General features: G+C 53.3%; 1 protein-coding gene and 1 long non-coding RNA gene across 2 annotated transcripts; one reads left to right on the top strand and one right to left on the bottom strand.

Annotated features, from left to right (window-relative positions):
- Positions 1-501: 501 nt before the first annotated feature.
- Positions 502-12,150, bottom strand: HEXA (hexosaminidase subunit alpha). Its single transcript, XM_052808287.1, has 15 exons — positions 11,862-12,150; positions 8,177-8,275; positions 7,742-7,807; positions 7,534-7,580; positions 7,079-7,189; positions 6,148-6,249; positions 5,917-6,049; positions 4,693-4,873; positions 4,295-4,381; positions 3,863-3,935; positions 3,216-3,396; positions 2,786-2,876; positions 2,252-2,356; positions 1,700-1,752; positions 502-1,293 (listed from the first exon to the last, which is right to left on the bottom strand). The coding sequence occupies exons 1-15, from the start codon at positions 12,115-12,117 to the stop codon at positions 1,268-1,270; spliced, it is 1,611 nt and encodes a 536-aa protein (XP_052664247.1). The 5' UTR covers positions 12,118-12,150; the 3' UTR covers positions 502-1,267.
- Positions 12,151-18,715: 6,565 nt separating this feature from the next.
- Positions 18,716-19,502, top strand: LOC128151197 (uncharacterized). The gene is made up of 2 exons (XR_008238299.1): positions 18,716-18,971; positions 19,331-19,502. It is a non-coding gene; the product is annotated as an uncharacterized LOC128151197 (long non-coding RNA).
- Positions 19,503-20,004: the final 502 nt, after the last annotated feature.

Genomic DNA, 20,004 nt, shown 5'->3' with positions numbered 1-20,004 from the left:
CAGACCCCCCGGGAAGCAGGGCCGTGGGTACTAACCCCCTTCCTCCGTGCCTGGCACCCCCTCGGAGCCCAAAGCACTGCAGCCCGGCAGCGAACCACGGCGTCTCAGCTGTCCTTCCCCTGGTGTGGCTGCGGGCAGAGCCAGGCAGAAGCGGCCACGCAGAGGTGGAGCAGATGCCCAGGTCTAAAGCGCTGGAGGCCACCCGCCTGGACCAGGAGAGAAAGCTTCTGCTCCGCAAATACCTGAGGTGCTCACGCTGTAGAGCGATGCTTCCCAAAGCCAAGGGAAGCGTTTTCCCTCAGGATACAGGAAGGCAGCCCTTCCCCTCCCAACCCAAGTGGGGGGGGCGGGGTGGAAAATCCCTCTACCCCAAATCTGGCTAAATTTCCCTGCTCCGGGGTGGCTGGGCTTCACAAGCTTTTTTTCCCCCCTTTAAGATGTATCACTCCAGAGGAACAGTGTTTGGGTATCCTTTCACAGGAGGGTAAAGAAGTGCAAGACTTGACAATTTCTGAATATTTTTAATGCAAAGTTAATACTGTATTTTTAATTTAAAGTTCAACACTAAAAGGTTTCCAGCCATAACAACAGATCTCACTCATTTAAGACCGAGACACATGTACAACAGTCCCCTCAGCCAGGATTTCTCCCCAAGAGATCACCCCATTCCAGCTGGACAGGGTTTCCAGTGCGGCAACCCCAACCATCAAAGGACAAGAACCACGACTGTCCCAGCTCCGCGGGACAGCAGCACCACCGCTCTCTTCTCCAAGGAAGATACTATCCAAACCAAACGCCTCTGGATGTAGGAGACCTGGAGCTGAGCTCCCCACCCTAAGGACAACAGTGCAGGAGGAGGACTGATCAGTTGGCCAAATCCTGAGCAGACGCAACAGCTGACTGAAGAGCTGAGCAGTGACTCCGTAATATCTACACGCCGCTCACAGCAGGTTTGCAAGGTCTCCTTGGAGAGGCTTCAGGCTGTCTTCTTCTCAGGAGAAGCCAGAGGAGGAGATGGCTGCAGACAGAGTTTGGGACAGCAGAGACAGTGGCTTGCAAGCAAGCCTTCTGCCTGGACATAGGCAGAGAGAGAAGAGAGAGAGACAAGGAGAGGAACCACCACCACAAAGTTGACCGCTGGTGCATGGAAGGCCACAGAAGCAAACCCAAGGTGGGGTGTCACCTGTCCCAGCACAGGTAGTGCCTTGTCCAGGTGCAGACGGTGGGAGGTCAAGGTGAAAAAACTGGGGGAGCCCGCACCTTTTCATCACCTTCTCTCTGCAGGGACGGAGTCTGTGATAATGGCAGAGATTAAACACCGTTTATCCAGCTGAGCAGGTACCCAACAAGCTCTGGAGCCACCGGAATGATGCTCCTACATCGGCATCTCTGGAGCAAGCCCTACCCATCTCCTGCTAACAATAACCCTTGCACGGTCTCCCAAGCTCCAGCTGAGCATGAAAAGGCACCTTTTTTCCTCTTTGGGGTCATTTATTTATAGATTTAAAGAAATAAAAATAGAAAAAGAGGTGAAGAGTGCACACTAAGGAAAAAAAAAAGTTCATTGCAACAAAGCAAGAGCAGAAGCTGGGGGTGGGAAGGGGTCCCTCTGCCAAGCCAGCAGCTTTTGAGAGAGAGGGATCATTCCTTCTGCGTGCACAGTGACCGAGGGCAGCAAGATTCTCCCTTCAAAACCCACCGAATTCATTTTCACAGTATCCTATGTAGAGAGGCTGCGCCTGGACACCACGCCTGGAAAGAGAGCAGAGAGATGGCATTAGGCAGAGGGCACAGGCAGAGCCCACGGTCAGGTTTGAGTGGTTCAAGGAGCGCAGGGTGGCCATCGTTTCAGGTGTGACAAGGAGGAAGCCATTTTCATCCTGCACTTATAGACTTGTTTTTTTGCTCACGTGTAGGAGCACGGGGAAAGGGCAGGTTTCCTGGGGAAGCTGGTGCTGCAGGAGGAGTGGCAATAGCTGACGGGTCCCCCTTCCTCGGCACAAAGCCCTCTCCTCAGCAGAGCCACCAGCCCACGCCGGCAGCAGGGGCTCTCTTCCAGCACTGCACAAAGCAAGCTCTGCCCACACACAGGCAGGAGAAAGGCTCGGGATTTTCAATAAAAACAAGGGTCACTTTGCACCAAGGAAAGCCCACTTCACCCTCGCTGCCCTCCCCAGGGTCAAATCCCGGAGAGGGTGGCCTTTGCACTGTCCCCATGAGCCGGCATCCGGCTGCGAGGAGGGACGGTTACCCGAGAAGCTTGCAGCGGAAGTCGGCCAGCCGCACGTAGGCATCTTGCAGGTCCCTGACAGTCGCGTTACTCCACAGTCTCTCGGCTATGGCCCCAGCTCTCGGCCTTGAGGAACGAGGGACAAGAGGCAGTCGGGTCAGGGGGGATTTCGAAAGCTTCTTGCACAAAGCCCTGAGCTCCCAAACACTTTCCCGAACGAAGTCCTTCACCACACAAAGGCACATGGCTTCTGTATATCAAAAGATCCAGTCCTAGAGACATGTGGATCAGGAGCGTACCGGGTGACAAGAGAGACCAGCAATGAACACATACTGGTTGCAGCAGCAGGTCGTACAGGATCACATTAGTCTTACAAACCCTCATTTAAGCCTCAGCGAAGCTGTTACTAGCACAGAGGCGCTGCCAGGAGACGGGGACAAGCACCACGTGCGGACCAAACCTGCAGCATTTGGCACACGTCGCTCAGTGGTGAAGGAGAGGGGCCTGAGCCCTGCCCCACGCGACTCGAGCTAACCTCCCCACGGCTTCCCTTACCAGAGCCTGGGGGCCAGGTTAGTGACGTCCACGTATTCGCCCCACATGCACGCCTCTCCGCCGATCACCCGATCCTTCTGCTCAGGGCTGCCTGCCAGAGGACACAGCATTCAGGTGATGGGGTGTTGTAAAATAACAGGGTGACTTAGCGCCCTGCCCACAGAGGCGCCTGTAACAGCAGTGAGTGGCTCAGCTACGGAGGCAGTAATTTGCCCTTCTGGAAGCCTCTGCTTCAAACCCCAGGCTGGGGGAGAGCAGAGTTGTTTTCTGCTGGCAGCAAGGGAACAGGACATAGCACAGGAACAAAGGACACAGTCCCTCAAGCACCTTCACGCCAGCAGAGAGAACAGATTAGCAAGACAGCCAACCCTGGTGCTACCTCCGAGTGACAAGTCAGCTGCCATACGGGAAGGGGATGCACGGAACACACCTTCGAATTTCAAGGGCTCCACCTGGTAGGCTGCCATCCAGTCCTGCCCATAGGAGATGCGGTTGAGGTACCAGGGGGCAGAGAGCAGAGCCCGGTAGCCAGCCCTGGTGACATTCGCCATCTCCTCCATGTACGGGATGGAGTTCTCCTTCCACACGTGGATGATGGTATCTGGCCTCACCTGAAGAGCACAAGTGAACCCCATGCATGGGATCAGTGCAACAACAAGAGCACCTGCCCCTGCAAGCAGAGTGTTCTGACCCATCCACAGCTCCGAACACCCTCAAAGGCAAACTGAAGCAGACTTTGGCTTGACTTTTGAGCCACTTCCCATCTGGTTTGCTGAAGCAGAGGGAGGGATAAGCCCATTTGCAGAGTGTCCTGGGCAGGGGTAAAACCTGCCTCTTACAGGTGTATATACACCCGTATATATGGAGGGAAGAGACCATTGACAGCAGTGTGACAAAGCCACCATGAGGGCAGCTCACTGGCAGCACCATCTCAAGACCAAGCCCAGTCCCATAACAGAGTACCCCCTGCCGCCCCCAGCACGGCACCACCAGAGCACACCAGTGCATCTGGCTGGGGTGCTGGTGCTGTTCACCCCAGCACAGGCAACTACATTAGGGAAAGCAGGCAGCTCTCACCTTCACTCCATTGTCAAAGACCTCCTGCCACACGATGTAACCTTTGCTGAGGGAAGAGATGATATCCAGAAGCCTGGAGCGGAAAGAGCATCGAGTTTTGGGTCATTCCAACTACACTCCCCTCTCTTTGCTGGTTGCATACAGCCAAAGCAGCAGCCCCAATATTCCCAACACCCACAGTGGGACGTGAAGGTACTTCTGAAGGAGAAGGGAGAAAGCACGGCCCCTTATGGGGCTGCTTTCTCCTCAGCCCCAGGCTTTTTTGTGGTCAATCTCCCAACAAAACGCAGCTAGGCTACTCCCTTTGGGGTCAGGGAGACAGGCCGGAACGGGCATGCTCCTGAAAAGGAGATCTGGTGTCCCTGAGACACCAGAAGACATTTGTGCTGGTCACATACTGCAGCTGCAGGCCCAGGATGCAACCATCCTTACCTCTGGATGTAGAACGACTCTAATTTTTTGTAATCTTCACCAAAGCCCATCTCCTTCATGAAGGCACGAATTTTCGGATTGGACTTCCTGTGTACCGAAGAGAAGAGAATAAAAGCACTGCAACCCAAGCTCTGGAGTAAAGCCAAGACACGGCCAAGTCCTTCCCACATCGGTCCAAGGCTAGCCCATGCATTCCAAGAGCTGTGGCTGTACCAGCACCAGCAGCTTCCCACAGCGAGTGTCACCATGCACACAGAAACCCCAGGCACCAACACACAGAGCCTGGGAGAGCAGGACACCAAAGATCTGCAGATGATCATGACCAAGAAGCAATGGGCTGGGACTCCAGTCCCAGATACTTTCCTCCCAATCCCCATCCAGACTGATCTCAGACTCACCAGCAGGTGAAGTCCACCTCATCACCACCAAGGTGAAGAAAGAAGTCTGGGAACACAGTGCTGACCTCTTGAAACAATCTGGTCACAAACTGGTAGGTGCTGTTAAGAATGGGGTTGATGGGCCCATAGGTCCCAGAAGGATCCTTGCCCAAATAGCAGGGAGTCAGGAGGCCCGGAGCACCTGGCTCGTAACAAACACAGGACAGTGAGGAAGGGGGTAAATGTGGCCATATGCACCGTATAACCCCCCAGACCCTCCTCAGCACGGCCCAGTGCCAGCTGTGAAGACAGAAGACCTGGGCATGGCACACAAGACACAATCACAGCAGCAGAAACATGATCTCTGGCTCAGGAAGCCTGATCTGATGGGGAGGGATCTGTGTTCTGCGCTCATCTTGTGCTCCCCCCACGCACATCCACTACTGCCCCAAACACACACTTCCAAGTGAGATCAGAGCTCAAGCCTTTTAGGCTGGACACCCCTTTCCCCCCTGCAACAGCTACTCTGAGGATGGGACACAGACACAACAAATCCTTGCAGGATGCTAGTTTCCATCCTTCCCAGGTTTCTCCTTGGTATCTCTCCCCACTGCTTTTTTGGGGAGATTCCTGTGGGAAACCACACACAGACCTGCTGGGGAAAGATAATGATGGTGCAGTCCCCCACACCCTCTCCCAGCTTCATGCACCCGCTGCAGACAGGGAAGGGCAGCAGCCACAGTTTTGGTTGCGACCACGTGCACAGGGTGTACTCCAGTGTGGGCCATGGCATTTGGAGGCAGGGGAAGGAGAGAGCAAGCCAAGGCAACGTTTTCCTGGAGCTTCTCGCGCTTCCAGACACGGAAGAGGAGACACTTGCAGTCCTTGGAGCAGGGAGCAGCGTGTCAGGACTGGCACGCAGCTGAGCAGAGCAAGGAAGCTTGCTTAAACGCAAGATGCTTGCAATTGCCCATAATGTTGGTTTTGGCAGAGCAGGTGTTCCCAAAAAGTCACCCAGCTTGGACTCAAGAAGAGATGGAAACTTTTTCCCTTTGAACATTGTTCCAGAAGTCGGACCATTGGGTCCTACTTCCCCCAGACGATGCTCTGCTCCTCCTCAAAGCCAGCCCGTGGGACACAGCTGCCCACACCTGGCTTTTGGCATCCAGGTTGCAGATTCCCTTCCTCCCGCCCATACAACTACAACTCTCCTCACAGCAGCAGCAGGCAGGGTCTGGTCCTCACCTGGACCCCAGGAGAGGGTATGCCCAGGAGTGTCGAACTCTGCAATGACTCTGATGCCACGCAGCCGGGCGTACTCAATCACTGTCTGCACGTCACTGGCTGTGTACACGTGGGTCATAGCATTGAAGGCTCCCTGGGGGAACACAGAAAATCTCAGAGCCTTGCTCAGGTGCCGAGGGAGGGATCTGCTCGCCCTGGGCTGCGCGCTACATGGTGATCAGGGTGGGTTACCTGCTTGCTGAGCTCTGGGAAGGTCAAGCTCTCATAGGGGAAAGACGGGTCGTCCACAATGTGCCAGTGAAACACATTGAACTTGTTGTAAGCCATGACATCCTGGAAAGGAACAGGAACAAAGATGAACATGCCCTGTCCCTTCTGAAAGGTCACTCAACTTGCCAGAGAAAGGGGACAAGGTCCTTGTGCTCCAAAAGGACAAAGAAAGCAAAGTCCTCAAATGCTCCCCAGGATCCAAGACGAATTCAGACACCTCCCTTCAAACACACCAGCACCACAAAGAGCTGCAGAGGGCCAGTAGTGCTTCTGCTCACCATAAAATCCCTGCTCTCCCTATAACTGAACCAATGGTGGAGACCTGGAAGTTTAATTCTGCTTGGGAAGAACATAGAACCACCACCCACCTATATCTAACGTGGCTGGGATGAAGCCAGTGTTTTCCCTTGCCTCAGAAACAACCCAGCCTCGAAAAGTAATCTGGATTGCAAGAATCCAAGGTACCCCTCAGGGTTTTCTTCCTTATCCTATTTACAAAGGGAGCTGAGAAATCACTCAATCGAGGCAGCTGAGAGTTACACCGGGAGCAAACCCAGCCATGGGCACTGGGCAGGACCTACAGCACAGCAGCATCTTTCCATGATGCACGTCTGTGTATTAAGAATTGAGGTCACGCAGCATCCCACCCCAGCCTGCTGCTTCATCTAGGGACAAGCAAGCTGGTTTTGTTCCAAAAGCCTAGGTTTGACAAGCTCTTCCTCAATGAGATGTAGATGCAGTGGCCTATGCATTAGACAGCTCCTAGGATCTTTGGAAAGGAGCAACACAAAAAAACCCCAAAAGCCCTCCAGGCCACTCAAGGAGCCCTCAGTTGTTCCAGAGGAAGGGACACCAAACTAAACCACCTCGCCTCCCAGCACAGGCACCCTACCAGAGTTTCCAGGATGGCTCTCAGGGGCAGGTAGTGACGAGAGGTGTCCAGCAACAGTCCCCGGTGAGGGAAGCGGGGAAAATCCACAATTTCTGTCTTGTTGATGTAGTACTGCACGCAGAGAACATGAGGAAGAAGTGAGCAGGGCTTTGGGCAACACAGCCATTAGCAGGAGACAATCAGGGTTACCTTTGTCCCCCAGGGCTGGTGAGACAAGGAGGGGTACCCTCACTACCCAGGGTGCAAGCTAGCCAGAAAGAGCTGCAATGCTTTACTCGCTCAGAAGGCAGGATTCTGGCTGGATTCATGAATCTCTACTTGGCCCTTGGCAAGGCTGTCCTGCACTGCTGGTACCCCCCTCACCCCGAGCATCCCAGCAATCCTCAGCCTGTCCCCACGGAGGCAGGAGCATTATGGAGAGCTGACTGCCCCCAGGAGATGAGGCCAGGACTCACCGTGCCGTTCTCATCTCTCCCAACGAGCTGGCTGAATGTTTCCAGGCCTGCAGAAAAACCACACACAGTCCCTTTCTCAGCACAGATTCCCCCAAAGGAACAGAGCTCAATTAACAAATAAGTCTACAGAAAGAGAGAGGCAGAGAGAGACATCCCCATAGGCCTGAGGCAGGGAAAGCGGGAATGCCCCACAGAAAGCACACCTCACCTCTGAGAGCTCCCCAGACAGCATCCGCAGAGAGCAGCAAGGAGCCTTCCAAGACAGACAGCTTATCTGAAACACAGCATCAGAGGGGCCGGTGCTGGCATTAGGTCCCACGCTCCATCACACGCTGCTACGGGCCACGACAGCCCCAGCTACAGGGTAGCAGCAGCACCAGGCAGGAGTTTTGATACAGGAGTGCACCCTGGGATCCCAGAGAACAGATTTTGGGGTTTCTTTTTTTTGTTTTAAACTTCTCCCACTGCTTTATCAGCATCCTCAGGTAAGTTGCTCCCTCCTTTCCCCAGTTTCTCAATAACACAGTAAGGATGGCTGGCTCCCTGAAATTGGGGGTAAGTGCTGCAAAGTGCTATTTCCAACCGGCACAGAAACAGCCACGCTCCTGCTCCAGTCACTCCTGCTCCCAACCTCTATACTTACAGCTCTCCTTGGAGTCCAGGCTGGGAAACCCATCACAGCCCGGTGTGGCAACAAAGACCAGGAGCTGAGTGCAGGGCATCCCCCAGGATGGCTCATTCTCTGCAAAGGACACAGACCACGGACATCAACCCCATCCTTGCTCTTTTCCCTCCTTCCAGTCCATCGCCATCCTCCCAATCCAGCTAGCCATGGAGGCGCAGGAGTACATGGACTTTTAATACACGTGGCAGAAACGGACACCCCCCCCTTCACCCCAGAGCAGGCACAGGGGTGTTAAGCAGGGGTTTCTATCAACACAGGCAACCAGGAGCACATGAGCTGACCCTAACCTTCAGCACGGAGAAGGTCCGCTGGTGAGGAAGCCCCCCAGGGAAGGCTTCGCAGTGGAGCTTAAAGGAGCACACAGAAGAGGAGAGACATCAGAGTGTGGTCTAGTAGCAGCACCCAAGGCTTCCTGGACACCAGCCCCTGCTCTAAGCTACAGCTGCGACTACTCAAATCTTACCCAGTGGGGGTGAAGAGCTTCATGTTTCCAAACTCTCGCAGCACCAGGAAAAAAGCACAAACCCAACAGCTCTGCTACCCTACCCACACTTCTTAGAAAGGGCAAAGAAACCCTGTAAAAAAGGGTGGAGAATGAATCCAAGCATACTGCAGAGTTGGGCTGAGTTAGAGGCCACCAAAAACTCTCACCCAGCACAGAAAGGCTTCACCTTCTGCAGAGCAGGTCCCAGGCGCAGCTGCTAGAAAAATAAACCCAGTCACATTCAGACCCCAAGCGGGAACTCTAGCCACGCTTCCCTATGTGAAGGAGCACTTCCAAGGATGCACAGGCCCGAGTCCTCACTGGAGTCACTCCCCCAACCCAAAAGGGACGTGTTCAGCCTTCGCTGAGACGCATGGGTCTATCACAGCAGTCTCTGGCCAGGAGGAGCATGGGTTAGCAGGGTGGGACCCTGCTAATCACAGCCAAGGTCCACGCCTACACCCCCACAGCATTCCTAGGAACAGCCAATGCTCAATATGGTCACTAAAAAATAAAAATCTTGGCTTTGAGTGAGCCTGGTCAGAAGCCAGGCACCAAGCAGACTTCAGAGAGACCATGGCACCACGAGTGTTCGGGTGAAATGCAGAGAGCCTGTGCTCCAAAGCTCGCAGGAGCCAGAACCCCCACATTTCTCCAGGAAGGAATGGCGAAACCTCTGCAGAGAAAAGGGAAATGGCTTGAAGATAGCCCTCTGTTTTGAGCTTTCCTCTCCATTACAGACGAGCCGGTAGCCAAGGCAACCTCGCAGATGTGAGAGCTGGCACACCAGCACAGCAAGACCTGCTCCCTCTGCTTGGCAAGACAGCAGCTCACCAGGGACAGCCACTCTCAAGCCTGGGGACACGGGAAATACTCATTCTATTGAGAAGCCTCGACAGAATTGGTCCCACCACCACACACCACGTTTAAACCCGCCCAGGGAGACATTGCCAAACCCGAACATGGCCTCCTTGGACAAGGAGCAGGCAGGCACCACCACTATCACACCTAGAAGGCAATGCAGATGGGTGCAGCAGGGATCAGTGACACATCAACCACAAAGGCTGAAGTTCATGGTTTAAAAGAGCACTGTGAAGGCACATGTCAAGTTAATTACGGTCATAGACTGGAAGACAAGGACGCTAACGCAATGACTGCAGCAGGTTAGCAGCAGGAAGACATCAGAGATGGAGGGTCCTGGCTTGAGTTCCACACAGGGTCCTGGGTGTCTCCTGGACTCGTTTAGGAGCTGCCCAGCTTAAGGACAAGAGACAAGGGAAAAGCAACAAGGGAAATCCCAACTAGAGAGAAGGAAAAAAATTCTTTACCTTGAGGGTGGTCAAACACTTCAGCAAGGGGTCAGTTCTCCATCCTTGGAAATACCACAATTTCAGCTGGACACAGCCCTGACAAGCTTGACCCAACTGCAAAGTTGGCTCTAACTCCAGCTTTGGCCCTATTTTGAGCAGAGGCTTGACCAAAGACCCTCATATGTCCCTCCTAACTTAAACTAGTCTCTGTTTTCATGCTTGAAGTCCAGGATGAATGCAGAATTTGGACATAATCTTGCTTGCTTGTTGAATTGACACAGCAGCTTTCCGAAACAGACAGAAAATGGTTTCTGCCTTTTATTTTCTCTATTAATAGAACCTATTTCTTTCCATCCAGGGTTTCCATTGCCTGTTCTTACTAACCACCCATCTTTAAAGAAAAAAGGAAGGCAAAGAGGGAAAAAAGCCCTAAAATTAATTGTGTAGTTTGAGTGTCATAAAGCAGGGTGTATGGAAAGTGATGAGTATAAGCTCGATCTCGAGATCACACAAAATTGCTTGATGTGATGGTCATATTTCCCCTCCAAGAGGAACAGGAAAATGTGAATAACTGTATCAGCTGTTTAAAGTTTAGCTCCTAGCAGCAAAAAAGAAACAAGAGGAGTCTTCTCAGCTCCCAAATCAAGATTTATTTCTATTGCTACTTACAAGAGTTGAAGAAATAAAATAAGCCAAACAGTTCTTCTCAGTGTTTCAAACTTGCCTTTGTCAAAGCACGACACGCTCCAGACGAAGCAAAGCGGCTTCCAACACTGTTACCCTTCTCTGCTTTGATCAGTGGCGGCAGAGTTCACACTGGCATTTAAAATGCTTGGAGGCAGAGTTACTAGCTCTTTTTGATGAATGAAGCATTTCATATTCCCCAGATATAGCACTTCAGGCTGCCGCAGACCCACGCAGGCACTGAGCATCCGTGCGTGGCCGGCTCCCCAGCCTGTGTTTGCCTCTGCAAATGCAGCCAGAGAATTTCCTGCATTTCACCCCAGACATGCAATGGGTGCTATCAAGAAGTCCAGGTGCAAGAAACCTTTACAACCTGTCAACAAATCAAGCCCAGGCTCTCAAAGCTTTTGCCTTTCCTCATCTCACCCTACAATTTCAGGATGAATCTCTGCCAGAAAAGCCATGCTGCCTTGGGATGCGTAGCAGCTTAACTTCGGCAGAGAGAACCCCACGGCACGAATATGTACTTGGAAGAAACACACATGAAGCAACAAAAGTCTTTCCTCAAGGTAAAGCTTCACACTGGATACCAAGAACTGCTAGAAAAGGGAAGAGCCAAGACGAGCAAAGAGCACTGAAGCTGGAGCAATTGCAACACCGGCAGCAGCAGCTCTCCCTGCAGCTGCAAGAAAAGGAAGCAAAACGAAGTGCTGCGGAGCTGAAACACGATCTGAAGGAGATAAAAAATGAGATAGAAAGAGCAAACTCTTGATAGCAAAAGCCTAACTCCTTGAAAGAAATGGAAGACAACTAGTGCTCACTGTGCCAAACAGGATTAGATTTTATTTTAAAACGTGCGTGCCGCAGGCATTGACGTCCACGTACGAGCGCAACGCTGCCCTTTGCTACGAGACTCAATTCAAGCCACCGCGCCATCAGACCACAGCCACCACCTCCCCTCGCCACCAGCCCCCGCTGAACTGAGGAAATAAGGAGGTTAAAAAGCAGACCACCACACAAACCCCATGGTCTGAGCCCCAAAATAAACGAGGGGTTGGGGTTGGGGGGGGGGGTTAAAGAATAAAGCCACACGTGAAAGGGTCAACCGCCCTTCCAGCGGGCCGCAGAGCCCCCCGCCCCGCCGGCAGCCCCCGCCCCGCCTCACCGGTCGGGCGGGCGGCGGCGAAGAGCAGCGCCCAGTACCGCTGGAAGGCCGCCTCCAGCACGGCGCAGCCCGGCCCCACAGCGGAGCCGGCGGCGTAAGCGAAGCGGAACCGGCGGGGAGGCAGCGAGCAGCGACCGCGGCCCGGCGGGTAGCCCTCGACCTGGGGCTGCGGCCACACGGCGGCCGCCGGCTCCAGCAGCACCGCGGCCGCCGCCAGCAGCGGCAGCAGCCGCAGCGCCCGCCCCACCGCCGCCATGTCGCGCCCCGCAGCCTGAGGGAGGGGGCGGCGCCGCCCGCCGCGGGAGGGACGCCCGCGAAATGGCAGCTCGGCCCCGCGGGGCCGGGCCCGCCTCCCCCGGGCCACAAACGCCCTCAGAGCCCCCTCAGGCGGCCGGCCGCCAGCTCTCACCCCGGGCCGGGAGTGGCTTTACTCAAGCAAGCGCCTCTTTACTTTTAAATAAATCCACAAAACCCTCAAGCTCCCTGCCGAGGGTCGTTTCTTCCCCGGCCCTCAAAATTTAGAGTCCCTCCGCCATGCTCCCTGCCGCCAGAGGGTGCCCTTGGCGAGTCTCAGCAGCTTGATTTGGAGTTTGAGGAGAAGATTAATGATGTAAAACACGTATTTCACCTCCACCGCTTTCCAGCTGTGTGACTGAACGTGCACATGCTTTGGATCCACCTTGGGTTTTGGCATCTCTCCTTGGTACCGTGCATTTTAATGAATGACCCTGGATGTAAATCAGCCCTTGCACAGGCTTCCAGTGGTATTATATAGGTGGCAGGTGAAACATTGGTTGGGTTGTACAAAAAAAGGGCTTTATCCCATGGTGGAGCCTCACAGTGAAGTGCTGCAGAGATGCCTTCCACGCAGGGTTTGGCTTTTGCAAGGAAAAGCTCAACCTTAGATGAACTCTTTATTTTGCCTCTTCCCTCCCAGCTCTGCATTCCTCAGCAATTCCCAAGTCAAATAAGGACCTTTAAGCCCAGGTCTTACCCATCTAATTGCCAGCACAACCCTACTTGCTCCTATACAGGAACCAGCTCCATCAAATTATTAAAAAACTGCTGTCCCAGCCCTCCTGAGCAAGCAGTGAAGCCGCCAGAAAACTCCAAACTATCAGGAGTGCCGGGAGACAAGCCACAGGCATGGGGAGCAAGCAGGAAATTAAACAATTGCCATGGGAGAATGCACAATAAGGGAGATAGCCCCATCACACTAGCACAAGATGAAAAACCACTTTGCCTGAGCAGGACGCAGCCATGGAAGGGTCTGGTGAGGAATTTACAGGATTGTCCCTCCCATGAGCAGCATAGAGAGAACCAGGGTCAACAGGAAAAAAGTATTTTGCAGAAAAACCCTCAAGGAACTTGCTGTCACAGGTTACAAAACCACTAGCAGAAAGCTGGGGAGTGCTGGTGAACGGAGAAGAGCTGGGAGGACATAGGGGAATTTCAGTGGGGGTGGAGAGGAGGGTTGGAGAGGGACGGAGGAAGGTGCTCACTAGGGTTGAAGGAGGCCTGCGAGGTACCAGTGAAGGTTTTGGGGATGCCAAGCAGCAGGAGGGGATCACAATTAGGTTTGGGTCTAAACAGGATTGGGGAAATTTCATGAGACTGATGAAAATTTATAGGGGATCTCAAGTGGGGGAAGGCAGGCAGGGGACTAAGGGTCACCTAAGGATAAGGGAGGTGGGCTCCATCAGGAATGGGGCCAAAGAGAGCCAGATGGTGTTGCCATGAGCTTAACACCTACACAGCACTGCATCCTTCTTCTATGACCCTGTAGAACAACAAAGACCACCCACCCACCTAAGGGAAGGTGAACCAGGAACCAAGGACAGGCACAACATGGGCCAGGCAACAAGCTTACCAGCTGGGTGCAGCCCCACAGCCAGGCAAGCAGAGCGTGGTGCTGGTGGCACCAATGGGGCCCATCAACAGTCCAGGCGTCACCCAGTAAAAGCAAGGCACCAAGATAACTCTAAGATCAATCTGGGAAAGCCTAAGAACAGATACACCTACAGGACAACCCAAGAAAAAAAAGTAGTTGCCCAGACCTCAGCTTAAATAGAGCTCCTGGAGCAATGGGTCATGGGTGGAGGTCCCAGGTGAGGCTGACTGGGGCAACTGAGGACTGTTGGTGCCCTCAGGCTCCCTACAATCCTCACTTGTTCCTTGTTTTCCCTCTGGAGATGTGGCAGGACCCCAGTTCAGCATGACGGCACGTGCCAAGCTGCTGCCTCATGATTCTTCTGACTCCAGCATCATTGCTCCAGGACGTTGGCCCTTCTCTGTCTCCATCCACATCACACGGCAAGAAGGGATGTGGAGGAGAACACCTATGTTTCAACCTGTGTTGGACATCTGGGAAAGTGGCCCCTGTCATTCTTTGTGTTCAAGTTTTCTTCCACTTGTCTCAAGGCTGCTGCCGGTCTACACGAAGCCTCCACGGTCTTGAACAGGGTTTGTTGCCTTTCCCCATGCAAACCTCTGAAGCGCCAACTGTTGCCACCACTTTTCTGACAACATTGATTGATTCCAGTATCTCTGGACTTTTCCTCAAGTAGTTTCACTGTATTAAAATTGCAGGGGAAGAAAAAAAATAAGAGAGTGTGTTGCATCAGGCAATGTCAGCAGCATCGGCAGGGCTGCGCTTCCCAGCGTCTGAGACCGAAATGCGAAAGTGCCCTGGCCTGAAGCGAATCCTTATTTCAGTCTGGGGAGGGTGGCGTGTTCGCCACACTTACGTAAAGCATTGTGATGATAGCTTTCAGTCGAAATATTCAAGCCTTTCTATGGATTCTGTTGTTGTTGCTATTTTAGGAGGCCTGATGTCTCCAGGGAATGACTCAGAGAAGTTCATCTGTAGCTGGCCGGCATTAATCTAGACTAACAGTCTGATTCGGGAATGCATCTTTATGCAAGAAAACTGCTTAAGCATGTGCTTAACTTTGGAGCTTGGCTAAAAGAAACTAGTTTACACACTGTCCTGCATCGGGCATGGAGCAGCAGTAGCCAGAAGTTGCTGATGCTCTTCAGTACTCTTCAATAGACCAGTTTGTGGTCTCGGAGCATATCTCCAGGGTGATAGATCCACCTGGGAAGATTGGCCTCTTCAGGCTAGTTCAGCAAGGAACAAGCAGGGAGTAAACACGGAGACACAAGGTTCAGAGCTTACCTGTCCTCCCCCACCGCACCTCCACTCGCCCTAACCCGGGTCACCAGCCCCACAGCAGGGATGTACCGGCTCAGAGGCACTTTGATGTCAGTGCACGGGGCTAAGCTGGGGGCTGAGAACATCGCACTGCCCCAGGCAGGTGAGAGCCTTTGTGGGAGGTACCTGCAAACCCCTCTTGTCACCTCTTTGACTGCAAGAGCTGGAAGCCAGCTTGCTGGCAGACTCTGCAGAAAAGTGCGCTGCACCAGGGCTCTGCTGAATTACTTGCTTACTGCCAATAATGAATTTGGTAGAAATCCAAATTCATTGTTCTGACATAAATTGTTATAAAATCTGGCTGGTGTCACACTTCGGTCTTCCTGGTTTGTTCGCCTTCGGGGCATGAAGGTGGCCTTTGGGCTGTCACTGCAGTTCCTTGTTCCACAGCATTTTTTTAAGGTATAAATGCATTTATTATGCTGCCTAATTCCCTGTAACGTTGGCTGCTTCTGCATTTAATCAGGAGGATGATTTGCATACAGATTTCTCTGCTGGTGAGAAGCATATGAGCCAGTGAAAGGGGAATGGAGGAAGCCATTCATGAAAACCTTCACAGAGCATGACTTTTCTGTTTGCTTTGCTCTTTGAGCCAAACACTGTCTAAGCACACTCGCTCCTGAATGAAGCTAGCTCCCAGGTCAGGGGACTGCTGGTGGTCTGGCTGGAAGAGGGCTTTGGAAAACACAGATCATCTTCTGGAAACGCCTGCAACTGCCTGTAGACCTCTGACTTGAATTTTGGTATCTCAGAGGCTTTCTGGGCAAAATTCCTCGCTCCGTTTGCTTGTTTACCGCCCCTTCCGTCCTTGGTAAAATAATTATGGTATTTGGATTGCAACTATGTGGGTTGCAGCCATGCAATGTTGACGTGACCTTATTTGTAGTGCTGGTTGGGCTGGAGTAAGGGTCAGCATGTGCTGCGTCTTTGGAGGTGTACCTTCCTGTTGCACATCTCCGTATTTCAGGGATGATATTGCTCAGCGTGGTGTCACGCAGGTGCTGGCAGGGAGCAAGCCTTCTGCACAAGTTGATACTGATGTATCTGCTGTTCCAGCTTGTAGCTGCTCTGTGCAGATGGAGGACATGCTCCCTGGAGGTGGGATGGCAAGGACACATTTCCTCCTTGGGTGTGACATCGCTCTTCTCAGAGTGACTCCCACAAAATTTGCTGTGGACATGGGCACACCAAGCAGCAGCGGCAGGCCTCGCTGTGCTGTGTCCTGAGCTGGGGCTTTCTACCAAAACCAAACTGAGTGTCATAGGAGAATGGGTGAGTCTCCCAGCCTCTCGCTGCTCTGCCAGAGATACCTGTCCCCAAGGGAGTGATGAGAGGGAAAGCAATGTCCCTTTGAGCCCCAACGCTGCGAACTGTGAGCTGGAGAGGCCAAGGTACCAGCACCCATTTCATCGAGCAGAGAGGTGCTCACATTTAAGCACCCAGCAAAAGTCAGGAGAGACGATTGGTGGAGCATTAGCACATGCACAAAGAAGATCCTAAACAAGAGATGACCCTAAAAGGATGTCCAGGGTATTTTTATCAGCCAGATACTTCACTAACAGCTCAGCTCATTGGGAACATCCATGCTTTCGGGGGCTGAAGCAGACTGGTGTACAGCACGCTGCTTTCAGAGCCACAAGCACGTATCCCAGCACTTTTCAAAGCACAAGATGACTCGTTTTCATATCTCTATATTTCCACCTTGACCACTGCGTGTCACGCTAGATGCTGCCATTGAACAGTTTAGCAGATGCACGTGGTAAATGAATTTCTCAGCACAGATGGAGTTGAGCAGAAGGGACCTCTTCAGATGGGAGAGCACGTGTAAGGGGAGCGAGGCCTAGGAGATTCAGAGTGAGCAGGCAGGAGCGGGTCTCAGCGAGTAGAAATATTTCAACAATTATGAACTTAAAAGTGGAGTTTAAGGAAAAAGCTTGAGGTGAGATGTGTTAATCAGTCTGAAGGATTTGGGTTCCTGATTCAAGCTCAGCCTGGTGGTGTTTGCACTATTGGTATTATTTGCAAAGCCTTTTTTCCTCTGGATTATCTCCAGCTCGTACAGCTTTGGGGCAACTGAACAAACAGCAGTGATCCGACAGTCATCTTAGCCCACGCTTGCAGTTGAGGTTGTTAATGGGTGTGCAGGCACCCAAAATCAAACCCAAGGTATCTAGAAATCTCCTGGATTTCCTTTCTCCCAGTGCAGGAGCTCCACGTGTCTCCAGTGATGGAGGAGAAGGGCTTTTTCCGGAGATCCCACCTGGCTCAAGGAGTGGTGGAGCAGGAGGGAGGCTGGGTGAGATGGGAGGCTCACCCCGAATCCACGGGCGAACTTCCTAGTGCAGGAGCCCAGGGGTGGTTGTGGCGTGGGGCACCAGCATTTTTGCAGCATTTTGGTATTGCAAAATGGGGCTTGTCACGGGGAGATGCTGTGAGTTATTGTGGAGGCTGAGTATTTGTGGCTGCCGTCCCTGGCTGCTCTCAATCATGGCTGCGAGGCTAAGCTGGAATCAATCAGAGCCTGTGGATGTGCGGTGACAAACTCCTCATACACAGAGGCCCTGCTCCCATAAATCCCGTAAGGATGTGCTTAACTTCATGGAGCAAGGTGATTGCAACACGATATTTTATTCTTGTCAGCTTCAGCGTTAACAGTTACTAGAATCACTTGGGTAATTAAGCTCTTGCAAGAATAAAATGAAAAAGTGCCAGGTGCCTATGGAGATCTAAATCATTTTTCAGAGTGGGTAGAAGAGCGGTTCTCAGCTTTCTTCGGTAGCTGGGGTCCTGAAATCCCCAGAGGCAGCGCAGATCCCCTCGGGATGAGCTGAAGGCAGCAGCCCTGCTTTTCTCAGGTGCCTTTTGCCAACCATCTACCGGGAGCTGGTGGGTGCTCCGGGTTCCATATGTGACCGTTGGGTCAGAAACTTTGTAATGAAAGGAAGACCTTTTGCAAAAGGCGTGGCTAAAATTTCATACCAAAGAGTATTTTTGAGAAGTATTAGTGTTTTAAGTGAGGAGTAACCGGCAGCAAAGTGCTGATCTCCTGCGGGAAAAGATCAGGCCCAGACCGTAGGAGGAGAACTGCCTTCCCATGTCTGCGGGATGACGCGAGGAAGATCCCATCACTGTTTATATATGTTTATTACTGGGATTATATGAGAAAGGAAAACAGTTGGGTGCCCAAGGAGGTTTAACTGTGTTTCTAAATGGCTGTGCTCTGTCCTGCTGAAGGATGGCTCTTCCCTTTCGTGTTTGAAGGGCTGTGGGAGGCAATGGCCTTAGCTTGGTGCCTAGTAGCTCATCTGGCAGGGCTTTGCGCCGAGGCTCCGGGCTCGGGAGCTCTGCAGCCTCGGCAGGGGCCAGGAGAGGGCAGCGGGGAGGCGTTCGGATACCCGCGGCTGGGATGTCGGGGGACACCCGGGGGACGGCCGGTCCCTGCCCGTGCCCCGGCACCGCCACAGCCAGCCCGGGGCCGGCGGGGTGCTCCCGGTCGGCCGGAGGGGAAAAACTCGTTACCAAACACACTGATAACCCCGTCCCGGAGGGGAAGGTCACCCCGGCGAAGGGTTGGACCCGGCTTTGCAGCCAAGCGTAGGCTCTGGGAAGCTGCAAAGCTCTGATAAAGCAAAACCCAGCTGTCTGGTCAACGCCTTTCTTGGCTCCTTGGGGTCCGGTGAGCAGATATGCTGCCCCACGCCAGCTCATGCCTGCTCACTTGTTGGTGAGGAGCTGGACATGTCACCAGCTGGGCAGGACAGTGCTAGCACAGAGTCCCAGGGGGTGACACACAGTCCCCCTTCAGGGACGAAGCGTAGGGTGAGGACCCGCGGTGACCATCTGAGCCCCTGAGGCTTGATGTGTGAGGTGGGACCAGCCTGGCAAATGTCCAGCTGGTAAGTCCGGAGCTGAACAAAGCCGGTGCTATTTATATTTATGTAGGGCAGGATGATTAATGCCCCGGCCCTTGCCATTCCAAATAAGTAGGGTAATTAGGGAACTGGCTTTATTTACTAGGTAGCTTGGCATGAGGCAACCTGCGTGCCCGGCCCACACCCCCCTGCACCCCTCCTAACTTGGGCAGAGCAGAGCTCGGGGACCGCAGGCTGTCCCTGGCTGCGTGATGGGGACGGCTTTGCACAACGACTGTTCGGGGATGACAGCGGGCAGTTGCGACTGTAGTGAGCTTGCTGGAAGCGGCTGTAATGCTGCGAAATACCCGGAGGTAATTTTGAGGCTGCTTGTCTATCTGAAGATGCAGACTGGTACCCAGCAGTGTTTTGAGAGGCATCTACCCAGGACATCGGACACTTAATCTGCTCGGATACCCAAGGGCACCTGCCTGCGTCACCCTGAGCTTAAACCCCTGTCGCTGCAGCCATCATTATGCTTTCTGTGCTCCAGCAGAAAATAAACGCCCTTTTGGAGGTGGCTTCTAATTTTCTGCCTGTTTCACAAGGTATTTGTATTGAAGCAGGAGCAGGAAGCAGGATCCCGCTGCGCCGGGTGCTGACCTAACACAAAGCGCCCCAGTGACTCTCACCCCAAAGAGCTGATGAAACTCGTCACACCTACGCTGCATACCGCCAGGCTGAGTCTCCCCCGCCCTCCAGGCGCGGGGGGCATCTTCATCCGGGTGGAGCAGGTGAATAATGTCACCACATCAGAATGGCCCCACTTCACCCAGGGAAGAAATGATTCCCCGGGGCGTGAGGAAGTGGAGGATTAGCGCCCTGTCGTAGAGAAGGTGGCCCTGGAGCCCTCCCAGGGCTGTGCTGGCTTCTCGCATCTGCAGTGAATAGCAGCAGAGGGTTTGGTAGCAGCTGGCTCTCCTCTGGGCCAGGCTGCAGCCTTGTTTCCAAGCCAACCAGAGTCCCTCGTGCTCCCCAAACGGCTGCAAACAATAAGCCCAGCTCGCCTCCCCCGTAC

The sequence above is a fragment of the Harpia harpyja genome, chromosome 14 (genome assembly GCF_026419915.1).
Source record: "Harpia harpyja isolate bHarHar1 chromosome 14, bHarHar1 primary haplotype, whole genome shotgun sequence".
Classification (NCBI taxonomy): domain Eukaryota; kingdom Metazoa; phylum Chordata; class Aves; order Accipitriformes; family Accipitridae; genus Harpia; species Harpia harpyja.
The sequence above is the reverse complement of the archived record's forward strand: the minus strand, read 5'-3'. Positions and strand labels throughout refer to the sequence as shown.

Bases quoted from the DNA above. Each gene is read 5' to 3' on its own strand.
- HEXA (XM_052808287.1), bottom strand. From the start codon at position 12,117: ATGGCGGCGGTGGGGCGGGCGCTGCGGCTGCTGCCGCTGCTGGCGGCG. The intron at 2,357-2,785 runs GTAAGGGAAGCC...TCGTTCCTCAAG, and splicing joins AACCTGGCCCCCAGGCTCTG to GCCGAGAGCTGGGGCCATAG. The intron at 1,294-1,699 runs GTGGGTTTTGAA...CCATTATCACAG, and splicing joins ATACTGTGAAAATGAATTCG to ACTCCGTCCCTGCAGAGAGA.